Below are 25,049 nucleotides of genomic sequence, written 5' to 3'. Positions count from 1 at the left end.
CTTCTCCCAATAAAAGCATGGTAATTTTCCAGAAATAAAATGGAGTAAATGGAGGAGGTGTGTGAATATAGGGTAGTTAGATAAATCACTTAGAGAGGTGTGGCTACTAAGCTTGAATAATAAAGTAATTGGGTAAAAATTCTGGCTGGTTACAGCCATGATAAACTACACAGGTTTTTGAATAAAGTTGGAGCATGAGGGATTAGCGTAGTGTACTGATATGGACTGAGGAATGAATTGTGTACAGGAAAATAGAGTGGGAATAAATATAAATCTTGATAGGAATGGGATATGGGCCATAACTGGGCAAATCCATCTGCATTGTATTCTATGTTTTGTGTTTATTATGGTAACTAGTCACATGAGTGGGGGCTTGATAAGCGAAGGGAGTAAATCACGTATTCGTGCTTTGCTCGTCACAGGTTGTTGCCTGGGACCGGCGGATGTTGTAACTTTTACTCAGTATCGCTCAACTAAACTTAGCTTACACTTGGGTACACTTAACGCTTCAAGAATGTATGTTTACTAATTGCCAATAAAGGATTGACTAAAGGATTCGGCTCTTGGAACAATCACTTCATTGGAGCTGGGGGTGGGCCATAACAAATCCGTAGGGTGCAGATAGTGACAATGCTTTTGGTTTGGTTTGGTTTTCCCGCTACAAAGCACAATTAAGCTATTTGGCCCATTGAGTCTTCTCCACCATGCAATCTTGGCTGATTTATTATCCCTCTCAACCTCATTCTCCTGCCTTCACCCCATAACCTTTGACACCCTGATTAATCAAGAATCTATCGACCTCCACTTTAAATATACCCAATTAATTGGCCTCCAAAGCTGACTGTGCCAATGAATTCCACAGATCCACCAACCTCTGACAAAAGAAAATCCTAAAAGAAATAATCCTCATTAAATGATATATTTATACCGATCTGATGATTATGTTTGAGGAGGTTACAGATAGTCATATAAGAGAATCTAAATGAATGGGCAAAGTTATGGTAGATGGACACGAAATGGACAAATGCGAAGTCATCCACTTGAAATACAGAGTAATTTCCAATTGATGGAAGGTGGAGAGGTGTGGTGTTCAGAGGAACCTGGGTGACCCTTGTGTACAAATTACTGAAAGTGGGCATCTGCACAAGTGATTGTCAGCATTTGCAAGTTGTTGGACTGTGTGTGAGTGGGAGGGAGGAGAGGGGCTTGTTTCACTCGTGTTCTGTGTTGTTCTGCTGAGCATGATAGGCATGCTAAGTTGACAGTGGCATGTGTTGTGACAATTGTGGGCTGCCCCAGGACATCCTTAATTGTGTTAGTTGTTAACACAAACAACACATTTCACTGGCGGGAGTATTCAAGGACATTTTCAACTTCTCACTTCTACAGGCAGAAGTTCCCACTTGCTTCAAAAAGGCAACAATTATACCAGTGCTTAAGAAGAATAATGTGGGCTGCCTCAATGACTATCGCCCAGTAGCGCACACATGTTCAGTGATGAAATGCTTTGAGAGGCTGGTCATGACTAGACTGAACTCCTGCCTCAGCAAGGAGCTGGACCCATTGTAATTTGCCTATCAGCACAATAGGTCAATGGCAGATGCAATCTCAATGGCTTTTCACATGGCCTTAGACCACCTGGACAACACAAACGCCCACGTCAGGATGTTGTTCATGGACTATAGCTCAGCATTTAATACCATCATTCCTACAATCCTGATTGAGCAGTTGCAGAACCTGGGCCTCTGTATCTGGGAGTACAGTTAGACGAGAAGCTAGACTGGACTGCCAACACAGATGCCTTGTGCAGGAAGGCACAGAGTCGACTGTACTTCCTTAGAAGGTTGGCGTCATTCAATGTTTGTAGTGAGATGCTGAAGATGTTCTATAGGTCAGTTGTGGAGAGCGCCCTCTTCTTTGTGGTGGCGTGTTGGGGAGGCAGCATTAAGAAGAGGGACACCTCACGTCTTAATAAGCTGGTAAGGAAGGCGGGCTCTGTCGTGGGCAAAGTACTGGAGAGTATAACATCGGTAGCAGAGCGAAGGGCGCTGAGTAGGCTACAGTCAATTATGGAAAACCCTGAACATCCTCTACATAGCACCATCCAGAGACAGAGAAGCAGTTTCAGCGACAGGTTTCTATCGATGCAATGCTCCTCAGACAGGATGAAGAGATCAATACTCCCCAATGCCATTCGGCTTTACAATTCAACCGCCAGGAGTAAGATATGTTAAAGTGCCGGGGTTAGGACTCAATGTATTTAAGTAAACTACTTAAGAACTTTTTAAAAGCTATTATTAATGCTTTTTGAGAGGGTGATTTTAGATGCATATCATATTTTTACTGAGTAAAGTATTGTATGTAATTAGTTTTGCTACAATAAGTGTATGGGACATTGGAAAAAATGTTGAATTTCCCCATGGGGATGAATAAAGTATCTATCTATCTATCTATCTATCTATCTATCTACCTCCCTCTGCAATTGGATCCTTGACTTCCTAACCAGAAGACCACAATCTGTGCAGATTGGTGATCACATCTTCTCCTCACTGACGATGAACACTGGTGCACCTTAGGTGTGTGTTTAGCCCACTGCTCTACTCTCTATATAGAAACATAGAAAACTTACAGCACAATACTGGCCCTTCGGCCCACAAAGTTGTGCTGAACATGTCCTTACCTTAGAAATTACTTAGGGTTACCCATAGCCCTCTTATTTTTCTAAGCTCCATATACCTGTCCAGGAGTATCTTAAAGAGCCTATTGTTTCCACTTTCACTACCGTCACCAGCACCCATTCCATGCACTCACCACTTTCTGTGTATAAAAAACTTACCCCTGACATCTTCTCTGTACCTGCTTCCAAGCACCTTAAAACTGTGCCTTCACGTGCTAGCCATTTCAGTCCTGGGAAAAAGCGTCTGACTATCCACAAGATCAATGCCTCTCATCATCATCTACACCTCTATCAGGTCACCTCTCCTCTGTCACTCCAAGGAGAAAAGGTCGAGTTCACTCATCCTATTCTCATAAGGCATGCTTCCCAATCCAGACAACATCCTTGTAAATCTCCTCTGCACCCTTTCTATGGTTTCCACATCCTTCCTGTAGTGAGGTGACCAGAACTGAGCAAAGTACTCCAGGTCTGACCATGGCCCTATATAGCTGCAACATTACCTCTCGGCTCTTAAACTCAATCCCACAATTGATGAAGGCCAATGCACTGTACGCTTTCTTAACCACAGAGTCAACCTGCGCAGATGCTTTGAGCATCCTATGGACTCGGACCCCAAGATCCCTCTGATTCTCCACACTGCCAAGAGTCTTACCATTAATACTATATTCTGCCATCATATTTGACCTACCAAAATGAACCACCTCACACTTACCTGGGTTGAACTCCATTTGCCACTTCTCAGCCCAGTTTTGCATCCTACCAATGTCCCGCTGTAACCTCAGACAGCCTTCCACTCTATCCACAACACCCCCAACATACGTGTCATCAGCAAACTTACTAACCCATCCCTCCACTTTCTCATCCAGGTCATTTATAAAAATCATGAAGAGTTAAAAGAATCACTTTCGATTCATCAGCGGCATGGATAAGGGGATCCTGCTGCACGGGCAACAGCTTGCACTCCATAATGTACTGCAATGGCTTGAGTATCACATAGCCAGCTGGGACACAAGAATCATGGTCGACCCCGACCAACAGTCTATAAATAAATAACTCTGAATCTGTAAGAGGATTCTAATACAGGAATAAAGATGTGATCTGACTGCTTGGAAATCTCTATGGTCTGTCATCTAGCTCACCAGATAATTTCTCATCCTTCACCAGACCAGCAAGATTATCCCTGTTTGTATACTACAAGCTACTGTATCATTGAATCTGTTCCCACCATGTCAGCAGTGAATTTCTGATAAGAGTACAAGAAAATCGCATTATCTTGTATCCATTCCTTTGGCCAAATTTCTTCAGTCCACATCGTCATGTTACCTACATTTCTGTCGGTGGAAACATTTCCACCTGATTTCCTCTATCAAACAAGCTTTGATTGCTTTCTGTTTGATCTTCTCTGCCGCTCAGAGATTCCTCATCACCGATTTGGGAAAATGACAGCAGCTTCAGAATTCGCACTCGCAGCTCAAGTACAAATGCCAAACCCTTAGGTGGCTCTCAGTGATCGATGGCATGTCCATAGCTTTCCCTGCCTTCAGAGAGGCAACTTTTTCATCTAGAATAGTGGTTCCCATCCTGGGGCCCACGGACCTCTCGGTTAATGGTAGGAGTCCATGGCATAAAAATGGTTGGTCCTGATCTTGAGTGTGGTCAGTATATGGAATGAGCTGCCAGGGGAAATGGTTAAGGCAGGTGCATTAATAATATTTAAAATTATTTGGATAGGTACATGGATAGGAAAGGTTTAGTGCAGGAGTTCCTAACTTTTTTGTGCCATGGACCCCTGTTATTAACTAAGGGGTCTCTGGACCCCAGTTTGGGAACCCCTGGTGTAGTGGGATTTGGACCAAATGCAGGCAAGTAGGACTAGCTTGGATGGGAATTTTGGTCAACATGGATGAGTTGGGCCAGGGGGCCTGTTTCCCTGCTATATGACTGTGGTCCTAATATTTCCCAGGATCTCTCCCTCTCTCCAGGGACCTGGATATTGTTCACTCTATATTCACTGGGTCCTGGTAGCCTAATTTCCTTTAAATATATCCAAACCCCTTCTCCAGAAGGATCTGATGAAAGGTGCTGTGAGCTGAAATAGTAACTGTTTCTCTCTCCATGGATGCTGCCTGACCTGCTGAGTGTCTCCAGAATATCCTGTTTTTATCTTTTTTTAAAAATATTTTCATGGACATATACACTCTAGAGTTTAAAAGAGAGAGAGGTGACCCTACTAAAGCATACACCATTTATCTAGGCTTAGGTTGTTGAGTATGGGGATCAGTTTCAACATACAGTGTCTTAACTGAGATGATAAATTTCCTTAGGAGGGGATAATAATTAATTGGAATTCACAACTTAATGAGGCCGTAGAGATTCAGCCACTGAGTATGGTCAGGGCAGAGGCCACCAGATATGTGCAAAAAAGCGGTTTAAAAGAGGAGAATGTGGAAAGTCTAGCTTTGTCAGAATTCATTTTGAGAGGACTAGAATATAAAAGCAAGGATGTCATGCTGAGACTTTATAAATCACTGGTCAGACCACATTTTGGAGTATTATTAGCAGTTTTGGGCCCCTTAATCCAAGAAGGATGTGTTGATATTGGTGAGAGTTCAGAGAAGGTTCACGAAAATTATCCTGGGAATGGAAAGGTTAGCATAGTGTTTGACAGCCCTTGGCCTGTATTCGCTGGAGTTTAGAAGAATGTGGGGGGAGGATATCATTGAAACTTATTGAAAGGTCCAGTGGACATGCAGAAGATGTTTTCACTGGTGGGGGAGTCAAGGACCAGTGGGCACAACCTAAGAATAGAAGGGCATCACTTTAGAACAGAGATGAGGATTTCTTTTAGCCAGAGGGTGGTAAACCTGTGGAGTTCATTGCTGTGGAGGCCAAGTCTTTGGGTATAATTAAGATTGCTTCTTGATTAGCAAGGGTGTCAAAGATTATGAGGAGAATGGGGTTGAGAGGGATAATAAATCAGCTGATTGAATGGCAGAGTGGTCAATGAGCCAAATGGCCTAATTCTGCTCTTCTGTCTTCCTTGGAATGAAGAAGGCTGAGAAGGGACCATTAAAATTACAAAGAGAAAGATCGGGTTAAATAGAGAGAAACCTTTCTGCACTGTGACTAACCAGAAAACGGGTAGGAGATTTAAAGGGGATTTCAGAAAAAATCTTTTCAGAATAAGAACAGATTATCAGTGACATACTTTGTGAAACACAGATGATTACTCATTTTCTTTCCACTCTCCCACCTGGCTTCATCAGCCTGTCGCCCACTCAGTCCTCTATCCTCCCCCTTCCTCCCTTTGGTCCCATATGTCTGGCGTCCTTCCTTTTATGCTTTCACTCATCACCAATGTTCCATTAAATTTGTAATGACCATCGTGCACAAAAAATCTTGAGCTGTGCAATTTTTTTGCCCAGTGACAAGATGTGCCCATTGAATTATTGACTCAGTAATTCATTCAATGAAAGCAGTATAAATAAGCCAGTTCTAAAATCGGTAGGCAAATCATTGCAAACTCCATATTGTCAACACCATTCATATCAGAACCAGAAAAGGAAATGTGATTGTGTACAACTGTGAAATACACTTAACAGGCCAACGAGGTAGAGCGTGATGACCTTTTGCGGACAGTTTAAATTCCTTTGTGCTCTAGTAGCAAAAGATATGTGCACGTGCACACCTTGGAGGAAACGTTACTCATGGCCTTCCTTTCTTAATTAGATTCCATAATCTGATGCGTCTAAAGAGAGCTTTAGACACATGGGCCTTCATAAATCAGGGCACTGAGTACAGGGGTTGGGATGTTATGTTGAAGTTGTTGAGGCTGAATTTAGAATATTATTTGCATTTCTGGTCACATACTTACAGGAGAAATAACAATAAGCTTGAAAGAGTGTAGAGAAAGTTTACAAAGATGTTGCCAGGACTTGGGGACCTGAGTAATAGGGAAAATTTGAACATGTTTGGATTTTATTCCCTGGAGTGCAGGAGAATGAGGAGATCTTATGGTGGTATAGAAAATTATTAAGAGTTTAGATAGAGTGAATATATGCACGCTTTTTCCCTTCAGGTTGGGTGAGACTAAGAACTAGATGTCATAGGTTAAGGGTAAAAGGTGAACTATTTAGGAATCTGAGGGGGATCTTCTTCACTCAGAGGCTGGCAAGAATGTGGGATGAGCTGCCTGTGCTGGATGTGGGTTTGATTTCAACATTTAATGAAAGTTTGGATAGGCACGTACGTAGATAGGAGGGTTTTGGAGGGATAGATGGGAATAGGCAAAAGATTGGGTCAGCATGGACTAGATGGGCTGAAGCACCTGTTCCTGTGCTGTAGTGCTTTAGGACTATTTACATCCCTTTGTTGTCTCTGCTTATCATCTCCCAGCATTCTAGTCACTTTATCTGCCCATCAGATGCTCCTCAGCTGGATACACCAATTGCTTGCCAGCTCTTGCCTCATCCCTCCCCTCACCTCTTCACATTGGCTGTCATCCCACTTTACACCCTCAGGGTCTTGATCCAAAATGTCAATCATGCCTCCACGGATGCTGCTTGACCAAATGAGTTCCTCCAAGTCCCAGTTTCTGCGATCTCTTGTGTCTCTGACTTGGATAATAGAGGCAGAGATTCTCATATCTTACATTATTTAGGTGAGCACTTAAAACACCATGGGATAGAATGTTAATGGGCCAACTGTAAGAAAATGAGCTTAGTGGAGACAGATAATTGATGGCTGGCTTGGCCACTGCAGGCCACGGGACGTTTCTGTTTCTACGTTCACCACAGATTAGCAATCATGTGGATTGTTAGATGAAGGAAGAAAAATTTCTTCAGTTTGCCTCTAACTAGCCTGATTCCATATGAAAGAACATATTCAGTAATTCATAGCAATTGCCTCTTGTGGCTCTGGCATATTCATTGTGGAGACTCCAATGGTTGAGAACTTCGGAAAGCAGAACTTCAAGGTCACCCACACAGCAACCAAATCCTGCAGAGGCTGGAAAGGAAAAATAACTGTAGAATATGCAGTCCCTCGCATGTCTCTCTCTCTCTCTCTCTCTCTCTCTCTCTCCCTCTCTCCCTCTCTCCCTCTCTCCCTCTCTCCCTCTCTCCCTCTCTCCCTCTCTCTCCCTCTCTCTCCCTCTCTCTCCCTCTCTCTCCCTCTCTCTCCCTCTCTCTTCCCCTCTCTTCCCCTCTCTTCCCCTCTCTTCCCCTCTCTTCCCCTCTCTTCCCCTCTCTTCCCCTCTCTTCCCCTCTCTTCCCCTCTCTCCCCCTCTCTCCCCCTCTCTCCCCCTCTCTCTCCCTCTCTCTCCCTCTCTCTCCCTCTCTCTCCCTCTCTCTCCCTCTCTCTCCCTCTCTCTCCCTCTCTCCCTTCCCCCACCTGAACAGCTGAGCATTTCCAACATTTTATGTTCTTGGTCCAAAGTCACCAACCCCTCCTCTGCCCTACATCTGTCTTAAACTACTGATTATTGGCATCCCAAAAATGTTATTTTCTGGAGGAAATCTGAACCATTTAGTGAATCAGTGAATCTAACCCTGACTGTGTCAGTGTGTCACAGTCTGACCAGTTTACCCGATGAAATATTGTTTCCTTCTTATCAGTTCAAAATTCATGCTCTCACCCTCACTTCAAGCACAGGTCACGTCCTCTGCTTCTTACAATCCTGGACAAAGTGAATCAGCTTGTCAAAGTCCACATTATCTAGTTTCTTTTGCAATCACATCACCAACGAACAGATTTCTGCTTTGTATTACTGTCACTTGTTACCTTTCTGTGCAAATGGGACCAGCATATTTAAGTTGCATGTTTTTCATTTTTTTAAAAACAGAAGCAAATGTCCAGTGGTTTAATCTACCAGGTTGGATTTCTGAATACTGTAGTTCCCTGTGGACATTGAGGCTAATTGAAAAGAGAGGTGCTTCGTATGAGAATTGTTATTAACATATTCATCAAGGTATCTTTAAGATAGATGGATATTTTATTGATCCCAAAGGAAATTAGTGTCACAGTAGCAGTAAAGCGCACAGATATACAAATATTAGAAGGGAAGTAAGAAAGAATTTTAAAAAGTTACCTCAAACGGTCTAACACGGGGTGGGGGGAGGCTCATCATTTCCCGGGTTATAAGTTAACTCATTATAGAACCTAATGGCCGAGGGTAAGAATGACCTCATGTAGCGCTCTTTGGAGAAGTGCAGTTGTCTTAGTCTATTACTGAAAATGCTCTATTCATCCAAGGTAGCATGCAGAGGGTGAGAAATATTGTCCAGAATTACCAGGATTTTCCGTAGGGTCCTTTGTTCTACCACGGCCTCCAGTGTGTCCAGTTCGACTCCTATAACAGAGCCAGCTGTTCTAATCAGTTTAAGGATGTGCTTTACTAAAACCAGCACAGTTGAGATGCGTGTACTGATGGAATGGTGGAGCAGACTCGATGGACCTAATGGTCTAATTCTGCTCCTATGTCTTAAGCATCATCTATCAACTTCTTTCTGTCAGATGGTCAGAAAGGGGAGGCATTTGCTGATGGCTCTCGATGTTGCATCCTACATCAAATCGATACACAAGCCAGCTTATCCCTATGATTCCATCCCCACTAAGACCTATAACAACTTTAAGGAACCACTGATGGTTACAGGATGTTTAATTCCATTCACAACTTCTCTTCAGGACTAGAGCAAGGATGTAACATTGAGGCTTTATAAGGCACAGGTGAAGCCTCACTTGAAGATTGTGAGCAGTTTTGGGCCCCTTATGTAAGAAAGGATGTGTTGACATTGGAGAGGGTTCAAAGAAGGTTCACGAGAATGATTCTGAGATTGAAAGGCTTGTCATATGAGGAGTATTTGATGATGGCTCCGGGCTTCCACTCATTGAAATTCAGAAGAATGAGGGGCATCTATTAAATGTTGAAAGACCTTGATAGAGTAGATTTGGAGAGGATGTTCCTATGGTGAGAGAGTCTAAGATCAGAGGATAGAGGGATGTCCTTTCAGAACAGAGATAAGGAGGAATTTATTTAGCCAGGGAGTAGCAAATTTATAGAATTGTTGTTTGCTGTGGAGACTAAGTCATTGGATATATTTAAGGCAGAGACTGTTAGATTCTTGATTAGTCAGGGCATGCAGGCAGGAGATTGGAGCTGAGGGGGAAAATGGATCAGCCATGATGGAATGGCGGAGCAGACTCAATGGGCCAATTGGCCTGATTCTGTTCCTATATCTTATGGTCTTATGAAATGGGCAGTCCACTCCTGCATACAGCAACATCTAGACAACTTTCAGATAAGTTACAAGGAATGATCATTGTCAAGAAGAAAATCTAAGCGGCTACCTCTTACATTGAATGACAAATACTGCTGCTTAGTCCCCACCATCAATACATTGGGGTCACCACTGACCAGAAACTAGACCAGGCACGACATAAATACAAGAAATTCAGCAGAATTTGGAAATCCAGAGTAACACACACAAAATACTGGAGGAACTCAACAGGTCAGGCAGCAGCTATGGAGAGGAATAACAGGAGACATTTCAGGCCACAGTTCTTCAGCAGCAGTGGAAAAGAAGGGTGAGGAAGCCAGAATAAAAATCTGGGATACAAGCTGGATGGTGATATGTGAAACCAGGTAAGGGAGGAGGGGGAAATGAAGTAAGAAGCTAGAAGGTGATATGTAGAAGAGGTAAAGGTTGAAGGAAAAGGAATCTGATAGGACAATGGACCATGGATGAAAGGGAAGGAGAAGGGGCACCAGAAGGAGGTGATGGGCAGGTGAGGAGAAGAAATGGGTGACAGAGGAGCCAGAATGGAAAATGGAAGTTCGAGAGATCAATGTTCATGTCGTCAGGTTGTATGCTCCACCTCCACCACCCTGTTCTGTCAGATAGAACTTGTCCTCACACCCGACAATTTCTCTTTTGGCTCCTCCCATTTTTCCAAACCCAAGGAGTAGCCATAGGCACACGCTTGGGTCCCAGTTATGCTTGCACTTTCGTTGACTACGTGCAACAGTCCATGTTCAAAGCCTTCACCGGTAATGCTCCCCAATTCTTCCTGTGCTACGTTACAACATATTGGCACTTCTTCACACACCCATGCTGAGTTTGTCAATTTCACCAACTTTGCCCCCAACTACCACCCTGCCCTCAAATTCACTTGGTCCATTTCTGACGCCTCTCTCCCCGTTCTCAATCTCTCTGTATCCACCTAAGGAGACCAACTATCTCCTGATATCTTTTATAAATCTACTGACTCTCACAACTGTCTTGACTATACCTCATCCCACCCTGTCTCCTATATATTAAAAAATACTCTTTTCTCAGTTCCTTCATCTCCACCACATCTGTCTTCAGGGTGAGGCTTTCCTTTTCAGAGCATTGGAAATGTCCTCCTTCTTCAAAGAACAGGGTTTCCCTTCCTCCACCATTGATGCTGCCTTCACCCACATGCCCTCCATTTCCCGGACATCCACCCTCACCCTATTTTCCTGCCGCCTTCACAGGGATGTTGCTCTTTTCCTCACCTACCATTCCATATGCCTCAGCATCCAGCACATCATTCTCTGCAACTTCTGACATCTTCAATAGGCTGTACCTTCTGCACCTGATAATGTGGCCCCTGACTGTACGCTCATGGCCTTCTGCTGCTGTAGCCCATCCACTTCAGGTTTCGAATTGTTTTGCATTCAGAGATGCTCTTCTGCACACTGTTGTTGAAATGTGTGGTCCCGTCAGCTTCAACCAGTCTAGCCGTTCTACTCCGAACTCTCTCATTAACAAGGCATTTTTTGACCCAGAACTGCCGCTCACTGGATGTTTTTGTTCTTCACACCATTTTCTGTAAATTCTGGAGACTGTTGTGCGTGAAAATCCCAGGAGATCATCAGTTTCTGAGATACTCAAACCATCCTATCTGGCACTAACAATCATTCCACAGTCAAAGCCACATTTCCTCCCCATTCTGATGTTTGGTTTGAAGAACGTCTGAACCTTGTGTCTATGTTTGCATGCTTGGACTATGTGGGCTACACCCAGCGTTCTGAAAGGTAACTGAAGAGTTAATCTCTTCTTGGGCTTCCAGCCAGGTACATATGTCGATTTTAAATGACATTTCGATGACAAGCTCTGCTAACTTCATCAGCCTTTAGCAGGGTACAGTAGTTTGGGCTACCCAGAAAAATCAGCGGTAGCAAAATGTTGCATTTGCAATTACCACAGGATGGATTTCAACGGCACAATACTACTGCCACGCCAATAGCTTTGGGACCACCTGGTGAAGGAAGCCATTGAAATAAGAAGAGAGAGTACGAATTTTAACAAAGACGAAAGTTTTGCTCTAAGTAAGAACTGGAATGCAACTTTAAACAAGAAAACTGATGAAGGACTAGCCAATCAGGAGGGATGGACGACGGGAGATGAGTATATATACCACAGGACTAGACGTACCTAGGCATCAGCCGTGATGAAGATGGTGGAGTTTGTCATCGAGACATTGGTTAAAATCGACACCTATAACCTGCTGGTGGAGCTTATATGTCATATACGCCGGGAAAGCACCAGATCCTTTTTCAAGTTGCTGTAGACATTGTGGAGGCATTAGTAGTGATCTTTCAAGAATCACTAGATTCTGGAATAGCTCAGGAGGACTAAAAAATTACAAAATGTCACTCTTTAAGAGAAGGAGGCAGAACAAAGGCAATTATAGGTCAGTTAGTTTGACTTCAGTGATTGGGAAGATGTTGGAGTCCATTATTAAGGATGAGATTTCAGGGTGCTTGAAGGCACATGATAAAATAGGCCATAGCGTGGTTTCCTTGAGGGGAAAATCTTGCCTGACAAATCTGTTGGCATTTTTTTAAGGAAATAACAGGCAGGATAGACAAAGAAGAGTCAATGGATGCTGTTTACTTGAATTTTCAAAAGGTCTTTTTCAAGATGTCTCACATGAGGCTACTTAACAAGATAAGAGCCCATAAAGATACTACCATGGATAGAAGACTGGCTGAGAGTGGGAATAAAGGGGACCTATTGTGGTTGGCTACCGGTGACTGATGGTGTTCTGCATGGGTAAGTGGTGGGACCACTTCCTTTCACATCTTATGTCAATGATTTGGTTGACAGATCTGATGGTTTTGTGGCCAAGTTTGTGTGTGATACAAAAGTAGGTGGAGGGAGTGTTGAGGAAGCAGGGAGTCTGCAGAAGGAACTGGACAGATTGAGAGAATTGGGAAAGAGGTGGCAGCAGATGGAATGTAGTGTAGGGAAGTTTATGGTCATGTACTTTGGTAGAAGGATAAAGGTGTAGACTGTTTTCTAAATGGGGAGAAAATTCAACAATCCTAAGTGCAAAGAGTCTTGGGAGCCTCATGCAGGATTCCCTAAAGGTTAATTTGCAGGTTGTGTTGGTGGTATGGAAGGCAAATGCATTCATTTCAAGAGGACTAGAAAATAAGGATGTAATGCTGAGGCTTTATAAAGCATTGGTCAGACCACACTTGGAGTATTGTGAGCACTTATGGGTCTCTTATTTAAGAAAAGATGTGGAGAGGGTCCAGAGGAGGTTCATGAGAATGATTTTGGGAGTAAAAGGGTTAACATATGAAGGCTCTGGGCCTGTTCTTGCTGGATTTCAATAGAATAAGGGGTGGGGATCTCATTGAAACCTATCGAATATTGAAAGGCTTAGATAGAGTTCATTTGGAGAGGACCTTTCCTATAGCGGGAGAGTCTAGGATCAGAGGGCACAGCTTCAGAATAGAAAGACGTCCATTTAGAACAGAGAAGAGAGGAATTTCTTTAACTAGAGTGTGGTGAATCTGTGGAATACTTTGCCACATGGAGCGTTTGGAGGCCAAGACAGTGAGTATGTTTAAAGTAGAGGTTGATTGATTCTTGGTTACTCAGGGCATCAAAGGTTAAGTGGAAAAGGCAGGGGAATGAGGATGAGAGGGATAAATCAGTTGTGATGGAATAGCGGAGCAGCCTCAATGGGCCAAATGGACTAATTCTACTTCATTGTCTGTGGTCTTTAATGCATCGAGTTGTTGCCACATGATTGGCTGTTTAGATATTTGCATTAACGAGCAGGTCTGCGAGTATTCCTAATGGCTACTGAAAGTATATTATTGTAATTTATTTTTTATGCATTGCATTGTACAGCTGCCTCAAAACAACAAAATTCACAACCTATGCCAGTGACATTAAACTTGGTTCTGATTCCAATTCTGTTCAGTTAGCTTGACATAAATAGAAAAGAAAATGCTAGAATTTATCATTAGGGAAGTGAAAGCAGAGGACTTAAATAACAAGACAGGTAGAGTCCGTATTGATTGATGAAAGGGGAAGCATGTTTGACCAGCCTGCTCAAGTTTTTTGAGGCTTGTAACTAGCAGATAACATGAGAATGAACAGTTCTTGTGGTGTATTTGACTTTCACGAGGCTTTGATAGATGTCCCACAAGAGGTTATTAAAAAGATTTAAACATAGTGGGATAATAATCCAAATCAGATTTTTTATAACTGGCATATCATGTGAACTGTGTTGTTTTATGGCAGCAATGCAAGGCATAAAGTTACAAAATATAAAATTAGTACATTTAAAAAAATGAAGTTAGTATGCTTGGGTTCATGGGCTATTCAGAAATCTGATGCCGGGGGAAGAAGGTATTTCTGAAACTGTAAATGCAAGAGATTCTGCAGAGACTGGAAGTCCAGAGTAACACACACAAAGCAGTTGATGTTCACTCCTCTCCATTGATGCTGCCTGACCTGTGTGTGTTTCTTAATCATTGAGTGTGGGTCTTCAGGCTCCTGTACCTGAGAAGGCACATTCCGAATGGCGAGGGTCCTGGGTGATAGATGCTGAGCTTTGAAGCTCCACCTCTTGAAGGTATCTTCGATGTGAGGAAAAGTTCTAAGGAAATATATTATCAAAGTATGTATATGTCACCATATACTACCTTGAGATTAATTTTCTTGCAGGCATTTACAGGAAAGTAAAAAATACAATAGAATTTCTGAAAAACTATGAATAACTATGATTAGTCAACTCCATCTTGGGTGCTAGCATCCATAATACCCAGGACATCTTCAAGGAGCAGTGCCTCAGAAAGGTGACATCCATTATTAAGGTCTCCCATCACCTAGGACATGCCCTCTTCTCCTTGTTACAATCAAGTAGGAGGTACAGAAGCCTGAAGACACACACTCAGTGATTCAGGAACACCTTCTTCCCCTCTGCCATAGATTCTGAAATGGATATTGACCCCATGAGCACTACCTCAGTTTTATTTAATATATACTATTTCTGTTTTTGCACTATTTATAATTTATTATATATATATATTTACTGTTATTTAGTTATTATTTATTCTTTCTATATTATCAAGTATTGCATTGAACTGCTGCTGCTAAGTTAACAAATTTCACATCACATGCCGGTGATAATAAACCTGATTCTGATCCTAACAAAGACTGACAAACAACAAATGTGCAAAAGAAGAAAAATTGTGCAAATAGTAGAAAGTAAATAAATAATACTGAGTTGTAGAGCCTTTGAAAGTAAGATTGTGGAGTAAGTTCAGCGTTAGAGTGAGTGAAGTTATCCACACTGGTTTAGGAACCCGATGGTAATGGGGAAATAACTGTTCCTGACTCTAATGGTATGGGACCCAAGGTTGAGCCCGTGATGGAGTCTACAACCATCTGGAGACTCGTGCAGTCCTGCTCATTGAGCCTTCCAGGCAGTGAGGCAACCAATCACTGTGCTCTTCACTCTACATCCATAGAAATTTACAATCAAAATATTATGGATTTGTGGTTGGTTAGGACTAAAAAAAATGGCAGAGATATTCAATAATTATTTTGCATTTGTTTATATCCAGAAGACACTTAAATTATCCTAATAATGAGAGATAACCCAGAAGACGCAGGGTCCATCTTCACCGTCATCATTATGTGCCATGTCGTGTGATGTAGGCAATCACCATGATCGTTCTTGGCATTTTTTTTCTACAGAAATGGTTTGCCGTCGCCTTCTGCTGGGCAGTGTCTTTACAAGAAGGATGACCCCAGCCATTATCAATACTCTTCAGAGACTGTCTTGCCTGGCGACAATGGTCGCATAACCAGGACTTGTGATGTGCACCACCTGCTCCATGGCTTCACCTGACCCTGACCCAGTGTTGCACCTTGCCCAGGGGTGACCTGCAGGCTAGCAGATGAAGGGAGCGCCTTACACCTTCTTTGTTGTTTTTCCTTCCTGCGCCTTGTGGCGCATCGGGCTGCCACCTTACGGTTTCTTTAACATTTTTGTCTGGTTTTTTATGAGGCCGAGTTTCTAGTTGAACTCTCAACCCAGCACAGATAGAAAGCATGCAAGAGTCAATCAGATATGAACCTGGGACCACTCATCTCAAAGTCTGGTACAGATGCCATTACACCACTGGCCAGCTTACACCTCCTTTGGTAGGGATGTGTCTACCCCCACCAGCCCAGTGTGTGGTTGGTTAGAACAGAAAAATGGCTAGAGATTTTAAATAATAATTACTTTATTTCTAGAAGAAACTAAAATCATCCCCGTAATGATAGGTAACCAAGGAGATGTAGGGTGCAAGAAGTTTAAAACAAGCTCTACCACCAGAGAAAAGAAAAACTTAAGGCTGCCAAGTTCTTTGGACTGATGCCCAGTATTCTAAGGTCTTAAAGGTCTTAAATGAAGTGGTTTCAGAGATAGTGAATATATTAGGTTGCAATGTACCAGTATTCCCTGGATACCTGAGAGGTGCCAGAGGACTGGAAAGTTGCCAAAATAATAAACTGTTCAATAAGGAAAGAACTCAAAAAGCAGGAGAGTGTAGACCAATTAGTCATTGGGATGCTGGAATCCATTATGAAGGTGACAATAGCAATATATTTGAATACCAAAAATAACTAAGTAAAGAGAATATGGAAGAGAAATCATTAACAACAGGCTCTGCAGGTACTGGAAATCCAGAGTACAAACAGAAAATGCAGGTGGAACTCAACAGCTTGGGTAGTATCTATAGAGAGGAATAGAGTTCATTTTATGAGCTAAGACTCTTCATCGGCACTGATGAAGGCTCTTGGCCCATGCAGCTGTAAAAATAAATAACTAAATATTTGGGGGAATGTTGTGAGCAGCCCACAATTGTCACGTTTCAGACACTAATGTAGCATGCTCACAACTCACTAACCATGACTTGTTCATAGCGAGGAATAAACAAACTGTGTGCAGACAGTGGCGTGAACCTACAAAGAGAGTGGTGGGTGTCTGGAATGTGCTTCCACAAGTGGTGGTGGGAGCAGATGTGATGGAGGTTCTTCGGCACATAAATGTGCTGAGAATGGAGGGATGTTTGATGTTTTTCTTAGAACAGGTTAGTTCCTTGGTTTTCTTCGTTTCGTGGCTGTCTGTGGGGAAGAATAATTTCAGGGTTGTATACCACGTTCATACTTTGTTAATAAATGTACTTTGAATCTTTGATACGGACTTGTAAAGGTAGAAAAGATTAGTTGGGTGTTTAGCTCAGCGCAGCATGGTAAATTGAAGGGCCTGTTCCTGTACTGTGTTCCTTTGTGTTCTATCTGTATTTAACCCAAATGGTTCATAAGTCAGATGTAAACAGCAGTCTGTGGGAGAGGTCACAGAAACAGCAGTGTCGGGAGAGCGAGCAGTCGCTTGCTGGCCTCACTGACTCAGTGAATGTGTGAGTCTCGCTGAATGCTGCCAGCTTCGCTCGGGACAGCTCCTGGCGGTTGCAGCTCAGGGAGGGAGTGGGGGAGAGGAGGCACAGAACGCCCCATTCACACCTGGCAGAAGGTACCTGTAGCAGTTGGTGAATCCGTCCCGCCAAATGCTTGCTCGTATGCACAAGCTGGGTATTTGCAACCCAGGGAGGACCTGTAGTGTATGAGTCATGTTCAGAGAATCTATTTACCATGCGTAGAGTTCAATCCATTCAATGTATCGCCTTGTCAGCCTCGCTCTCTGCGAAATGTCAGTGGAAGAATTACTTCAGATTAGCATTTTCACACTGATGTGTGCACTACATCAATATTCCTTGCAGTTGCTTAGAGGGAGACGGAATATGAATATTACATTGACAAGTTCCATTTAGGAATTGTGAGCATTTTGTTTTATTTAAGTCGAATTCTAGATGGCACCAAAGCAGTGTTAGAATTTACCCAACTTTCAGCTCTTAGAATACAATGGACCACAATTTTTTTCAAAATGTTGCTACCTGAGAATTTTGTTTTCTTTATGATAGGCTGCTTGAAGCTGAACACAAATGTAATTTCAGGCTACTTGTATCACGTAGGAATTTGGAAAAATAAGAAATCAACTTTTATTGAATATAATACGTTTAATTAATTGCATAATAGTGCTGACGCTTTACAATAGTTCAGCTAAGCTAAAAATGTTTTGATGATTTTCATTTGTACGCTGTCTGTGGCTTCTCACTTAAGTGTCCAACAATAATCAGCCAACTCTGATGGATTCCAGTTGCCGTGATAGGATTTCTCTATGACCACAATGTCTTGGTGAAAATTTTCACCATGTTCGTCACTGACAGCAGCAAGATTTGCAGGGAAGAGGTCTAAACAGGAATGCAAAATAGTGACATGTTGCACTTCATGGTTTTGTATGCTTGAAGCACGTTGTCAACCAGCTGCACGTAGTTCGGTGCTCTACCGTTGCCAAGAACATTTTCACCAACATCCTTGAATGCCTTCCATGTGATTTTCTCCGGTCCCACCAGAAGATCTTCGAATTCCCTGTCATTGATGATCTCTTTGATTTGTGGACCAACAAAAATGTCTTCCTTAATCTTGGCATCATTTATTCCGATTTGAATTATGAATTGAAATAACAAATATAATCAACATCAACAAAAAGTGGTACACAATAGGGAAATTTCATAGTGATTTTCATGATCAGCAGCCCAAAATCCATAGGATACACCTAAAAGTATTCTGGAAACAAAATCTTTGTTGTCCTGTGATACTTGCCAGAATTTTATCAGCATTAAAGAGATTTTGCTTTTGTGGGGAGCCTGGATTTGTTCTTTAGAATGGACGACGGCCAGGGGAAAGTTTTAGACCAAGTGTCATCAAGTCTCAGAATTGGAACTGGTTTATTATTTTACGTGGACTGAGATACGGTGAAAAGCTGTTCGTACAGATCAGATCTTACACAGTGCATTGAGGTAGGACAAGGTAAAACAATATCAACGCAGAGTAAAGTGTAACAGCTACAGAGAAAGTGCACAACGCTTTACAGTACAGGTGACCCAGGTTCAATTCCCTCCGCTGCCTGTAATGAGTTTGTGCAACTTATTGCCTTTTAACAGGGGTAGAAACTAGACAAGCCTGGTGGTACGTGCTCTCAGCTTTTGTCAAGGAAACAGGCCCTTCAGTAGTATATTATATTATAATTTATATATATCACACATGAAATTATAAAATATCTGTGTCTTGTAAGTGTCATCATTACACTTGCCTCAACCATTTCCTCTGACAGCTCGTTCCATATACAGACCGCTCTCTGTGTAACGGAGCTGTTATTAAAAAAGTATTTCATTGGTTTCTTTGTTTTGTTTGCCTCTGATAAGTAGTCGCTGGGCTTCACCAACGCTATGCTAAATCAGAAGATCAGAGTTGAACCCGGGTTGCCGATGCTCTAATAGCGTTACATTAACCACAACACCACTCTGCTGTCCTGTTGCCACTGACATGTGTCATAAAAACTGTTGTTTTGCAGCAGCAGTACTGTGCAAGGCATAAAAATTACTATAGGATACAAAAGTAAATAAATAATGTAAAAAAAAAGACAAATAACGATGCAGTGTTGGTGGGTTCCTGGACCGTTCAGGAATCTGATGGCGGAGGGAAAGAAGCTGCTCCTGATTCATTGAGTGTAGGTCTTTAGGTATCTGTACCTCCTCTCTGATGGTAGTAATGAGAAGAGGGCATGCCCTGGATGGTGAGGGTCCTTAGTGATTAATTCCCCTCTCTTGAGGCACTGCCTTTTGAAGATGACGTGGCTTTTAGTCACCGAACTAGATCTAGACATGAAGTGCTGTGGGACAGCTGCATCAGCGCTCTGTCTATCTTCAGCAAATCTCAGTGTGCAGCAGTTAGCGTGACCCTATTATACCTGGGTTCAATTCCCACCCCTGTCTGTAAGGAGTTTGCATTTTTAAAAATTATTATTATTTAGAGATGCAGTGCAGTAACGGGTCCTTACCCAGAAGAAACCCACGTAGTCAAATGCAGGAAGAACGTACCGACTCCTCACAGGCAGCTGCGGGAACTGAACTCTGGTCACCTGTACTGTAAAGCGATGAGCTAACCACTACGCTACACGCTGCCTGCGTAGCACTGGACGGCACAGGTTCATTGGCCCAGAAGGGCCTGTTACCATGCTGTATCTCTAACTAATTAATCTTCCCTCTCTGATGTGTCAGGCCCTTCAGGTGCACTGTAACAGCTGCGCTCTGGTCACCAGCTCAGGACATCTCATCGGGAGCAAGCGAGGGGCGGAGATCGACCAAGTGGAGTGCGTCATCCGGATGAACGACGCGCCGACCCGGGGCTACCAGGAGGACGTGGGCCGCAGGACCAGCCTGCGGGTGGTGGCCCACTCCAGCATCCAGCGGCTGCTGCAGAAGGGCAGCGAGCTGCTCAACGCCAGCCGACAGGCGGCCTTCATCTTCTGGGGTCCCAGCAGCTGCATGAGGAGGGACGGCAAGGGGCGGCTGTACAACCAGCTGCAGCTTATCCACCGCATGGCACCCCATCTGAAACTACACACCATCAGCCGGCAGAAGATGCTGCATTTCGACCAGCTCTTCAAGAGAGAGACTGGCAAGGACAGGTAAGGTAGAATCAAGATGTCCCATCCACCCACCTTGTCCCTTCTCACCTGTACTCACCAATCCGCCCCCGCTCTCAGTGGGACCTCAATTAGGCCAGACGGCATAGCAACAGTGTCAGGCTAATCATCCTATTGAGTCTGCTCTGCCATTCGATCATGGCTGATTTATTTTCCCTCTCAACCCCATTCTCCCCCTAGGCTTACTAATCAAAAAGAAAAATAACAACCCCTGTGCTTTCAGTATACCCAGCGACGTGGCCTCCATAGCCATCTGTGGCAATGAATTCCACCCATTCTCCCCCTAGCCTTACTAATCAAAAAGAAACATAACAACCCCTGTGCTTTCAGTATACCCAGCGACGTAGCCTCCATAGCCATCTGTGGCAATGAATTCCACAGATTCACCACTCTCTGGCTAAAGAAATTACTCCTCATCCCTGTTCTAAAGGGACGTCCTTGTATTCTGAAGCTGTCCCCTCTGGCCCTAGACTCTCCCAGTATTGAAAACATCCCCTCCACGACCATTCAGTCGAGGCTTTTCGATATTCGATAGGTTTCAATGAAATCTCCCCCCTCGTTGTTCTGAACTCCAGTGACTGCTGATACAGAGCCATCAAACGCTCCTCATATGTTGAACCTTTCATTCCAGGGACTGTTTTTGTGAACCTTCTCTGGACTCTCTCCAATGCCAGCACATACTTTCTTAGATAAGGGCCCAAAACTTCACAATGTTCCAAATGCAGACTGACCAATACCTTAGAAAACCTGAGCATTAATCAGTTCTTTTGGCATTGGTTCCCCCCCCCCCCCCATTTTATGTAGCTTCACATTCATACCCCTCTCACCAAGTTCCATGACTCTCTGGGAACTTACTCTCCACAGACACAACTTGCTCCTTAACCCTCCCCACCACCACCCAACATCTCTTTTGTGGTCCTCACTTTTCACTCTCCTCTCAAGTGCTGAATTTGGACTCCTTTTGAAAGTATCAGTTCCCCTTCCCTCTCCCCTCTCACCCCCAACTCACGAATCCCAGCCACACCCATCACTTTGCTTTTTCAAGGTGCTGTTCAAATGCAGAGATTTGCTTTTGAAAGGATGTGTATGGGAACGGGAAAACAGGAGCTCGTTCTGAAGCACTAGCATGAAAATAAGGACTGAATGCCCTCCTTTCTGATTTTACTTGCCGTCTCCACATAAAGGCACCTGTTGAAAACAGCTTTGGTTCAGCCGCATTTGGAGTACTGTGTTTCGTTCAAGTCACCTCATTACAAGGAGGATGTGAACACTTTGAAGAGGATGCAGAGGAGGTTTACCAGGGTGATATCTGTATAGAGTGTTTTAGCTTTAAGGAGAGGTTGTACAAACTTGGGTTGTTTACTCTGGAGTGTTGGGAGGCTAAGGGGAAACAGATATTTATAAAATTCTGAGAGGCATATTTAGTGTAGATAGTCAGTCTCTTTCCCAGGGTAGAGGTTTCAAATGAGGGGGAAATTTTCAAGGAGATGTGTGGGGTGATTTTTTTTTCACAGAAATACTGTTGGGTGCCTAGAGCATGTTGTCAGGAGTTGAAGCAGATAGAAAAGTGACATTTAACAGGTATATGAATATGAAAGAAAGGGCCATATGAATTGTGTGCAGGCAGATGGGATTGTTCTCATTTGGCATCGTGGTCAACACAGACATTGTGGGCCGAAGGGCCTTTTCCTGTTCGATACAGTTCATTGTTCCAATTCTCAGTGACAGGCATTCAGCAATGAAATCTGCCATTTTCCCATCCCAGGCCTCCATCTTAGCTGATGCACTGGTTATGGATTCGGCAACAACAAATATATAACTGAGGCAGGGTTTTTTGTAACAAATAAAACATTTATTAAACACTGAAAAAAACCCAAAAGTAAACAAAACTAACGTAACCGGAAGTCAGCTGCTCTGCGGCAGATCGAAGAGTTCTTAAAGCGATAATGCGAAAAGACTTCTTTGAAGTAGTAATGCAAAAGTCCAAAGTTTTAGCAAGTCTGTTAACAAGAGTCTTCCCTTTATTACTTAAGTTCTTTTTCATGACATTAATGTTGATTCCCGTCGAAGGATCTTTTTTTTCCCAGAGAATTTACGAAGCGAACAATGTAACGGCTTAAAGGCACTGACCTTTCCTTGGCGAAACTTTACCCGACCCTCTATTCTTCTGGCAGAACAGGAGTCATCAGGGCAAATGAATTTCTTCCGAATGAAGATTAAACAAGGTCGAGCCTGCTTTACCCGTCGAAATCGACTTTCCCCGATTCTTCGGGGTCTCCGAATGTCAGTGAATTTTACTCTCCACGGCTGAACTGGCAGTATTAATGGCGAAACTGCCAGCAATAACCTTTTATAACTTAAGGCAGAAAATAAAGCTCCATTTTAAAATAAAACTGCGTCATAATATCAGAATACGCAGCGGCATGGCGTCACCGGTGAAGTCAACCACCGACTGCCCCGCGTCACAGGGAGGGGTCCTCCTTTTATACCCTGTTGGAAAAAAACCTATCACATGACCTCTCACTGGTGGGAAAATGACGTCACTCCATCATCACAAGACCATTATCTCATCTCCAGCAGCTCAACACCATGGTCACATGACAAGTACATGATACCCACGAGTACGTAACACACAAACCATTTCTGGAGTTACACTTGTCAGACCACTCACACTGACTGAATTGACTCTCTGAAGAGCTGGCACCGGTTCAGTGGGCCAAATGGCCTCTATGCTGTAACAATTCTGATTCTGTGACCTGTGTCTTGCCTTCCAGTTTCTGACCCTTTGAACTTTGATCACCTGAGTTCAAAGAGCTGTGGAACTTGTGTCTCAATTCACCTTTGAATCTTGTGGATTGGGCTGACTTGAAGTGAATGGCTGAGGAGCTGGATCTAGGTCCTTCAGAGCTGAAAAGAAAGAGTGGTGATAATCTTAATGAACTTTCTGATATTCTAATGGAATGTATGTAAACGTTGAGATATTTCCAATTAGTAGATCATAAGACTATAAGACATAGGAGCAGAATTGGGGCATTCGGCCATCGAGTCTGCTCTGCCTTTCCATCATGGCTGATTTATTATCTTTCTCAACTTCATTCTCTTCTCCCCGTAACCTTTGACACTCGTCCTAATCAAGACCCAGTCATCCTCCATTTTAAATATACCCAATAACTGGTGGCAATGAATTCCAGAGGTTCAACATCCTCTAGCTAAAGAAATTCCTGTTCATCTCTGTTATAGAGTCATAGAATAGTACATCATGAACACAGGCCCTTCAGCCCATCTAGTCCATGCCGAACCATTTAAACCGCCTACCCACATCAACCTGCACTGGAACCATAGCCCTCCATACCCTTTTGAACCAAACTTCACTTAGATGTTGAAATCGAGCTCACATGCACCACGTGCTGGCAGCTCATTCCACACTCTCACAACCATCTGAGTAAAGAAGTTTCCCTTCATGTTCCCCTTAAACTTTTCACCCTTCACCCTTAACCATGATCTCTGGGTGTAATCCCATGCAACCTCAGTGGAAAAAGCCTACTTGAATTTACCCTATTTATACCCTTCATAATTTTGTTTACCTATATTTTAGTTCATAAATTGGTTCTAAAGAGATATCTTTGTATTCGGAGGCTGTGTCCTCTGGTCCAAGACATCTCCCATAGGTCATCATGTCTATTGGTCGAGGACATTAGGGAAGTTGTGTGAGTGTGAACACAGGTGCCGGAGTTTGGAGTGAAAGCAAAGCTCACGAGACAGAGCTCCCATTCACAGAGTCCTTTCAAATGATCGGTCCGCCACTCACTCTTTTGTCAGCATCAGAAGCTGATTTATTATCACTGACATAAAACAGTACAGCGCAAAGACATAAAATCTATAAATTTCAATAAATATTGCAAAAATAAAGGAATAATGAGGTCACAAACATGAGAAAATCTGCAGATGCTGGAAATCCAAAGCAATGCACGCAAAATGCTGGAGGAGCTCAGCAGGCCAGGTAGCATCTATGGAAAAGAGTAAACGGTCGACGTTTCTGTCCGAGTCCCTTCATCAGGACTGGACAGGGGGAGAGAAGTCAGAATAAAGAAGGTGGGGAGAGCGGAAGAAGAGTACAAGGTAGCAGGTGATAGGTGAAATCGGGAGAGGGGGAGGAGTGAAGTTTAGAGCTGCAAAGTTTATTGGTGAAAGAGGGCTGGTGAAGTGGGAATCTGATAGGAGAGGACAGAAGACCATGAGGTAGTGTTCCTGGGTTGGTGGATCATTCAGAAATCCAAATGCAAAGGAGAAGGAGCATTGAGTGTAGGTCTTTAGGGTTCTGTACCTCATCTCTGATAGTAGTAATGAGAAGAGGGCGTGTCCTGGATGGTGAGGGTCCTAAATGATGGATCCCACTTTAGTGAGGCACGACCTTTCTGAAGACATCCTTATCAGTGGAAGGGTT

At 43.2% G+C, this 25,049-nt stretch overlaps 1 protein-coding gene across 5 annotated transcripts in view; it reads left to right on the top strand.

Annotated features, from left to right (window-relative positions):
• The window catches only part of st6galnac5a (ST6 (alpha-N-acetyl-neuraminyl-2,3-beta-galactosyl-1,3)-N-acetylgalactosaminide alpha-2,6-sialyltransferase 5a), a 93,887-nt gene that overhangs the window by 26,926 nt on the left and 41,912 nt on the right, over window positions 1-25,049 (top strand). For 4 of the 5 annotated variants that reach the window (XM_073062594.1, XM_073062595.1, XM_073062593.1 and 1 more), the window contains exon 3: window positions 20,178-20,587. In XM_073062594.1, coding sequence (XP_072918695.1) covers window positions 20,178-20,587 — 410 coding nt within the window. Of the gene's footprint in view, window positions 1-16,982; window positions 17,088-20,177; window positions 20,588-25,049 lie in introns of those variants that run through there. The other variant, XM_073062596.1, reaches the window with a different exon arrangement.

Source organism: Hemitrygon akajei, chromosome 12 (genome assembly GCF_048418815.1).
Source record: "Hemitrygon akajei chromosome 12, sHemAka1.3, whole genome shotgun sequence".
Lineage (NCBI taxonomy): Eukaryota > Metazoa > Chordata > Chondrichthyes > Myliobatiformes > Dasyatidae > Hemitrygon > Hemitrygon akajei.
This window is presented reverse-complemented; position numbering and strand designations above follow the sequence as displayed.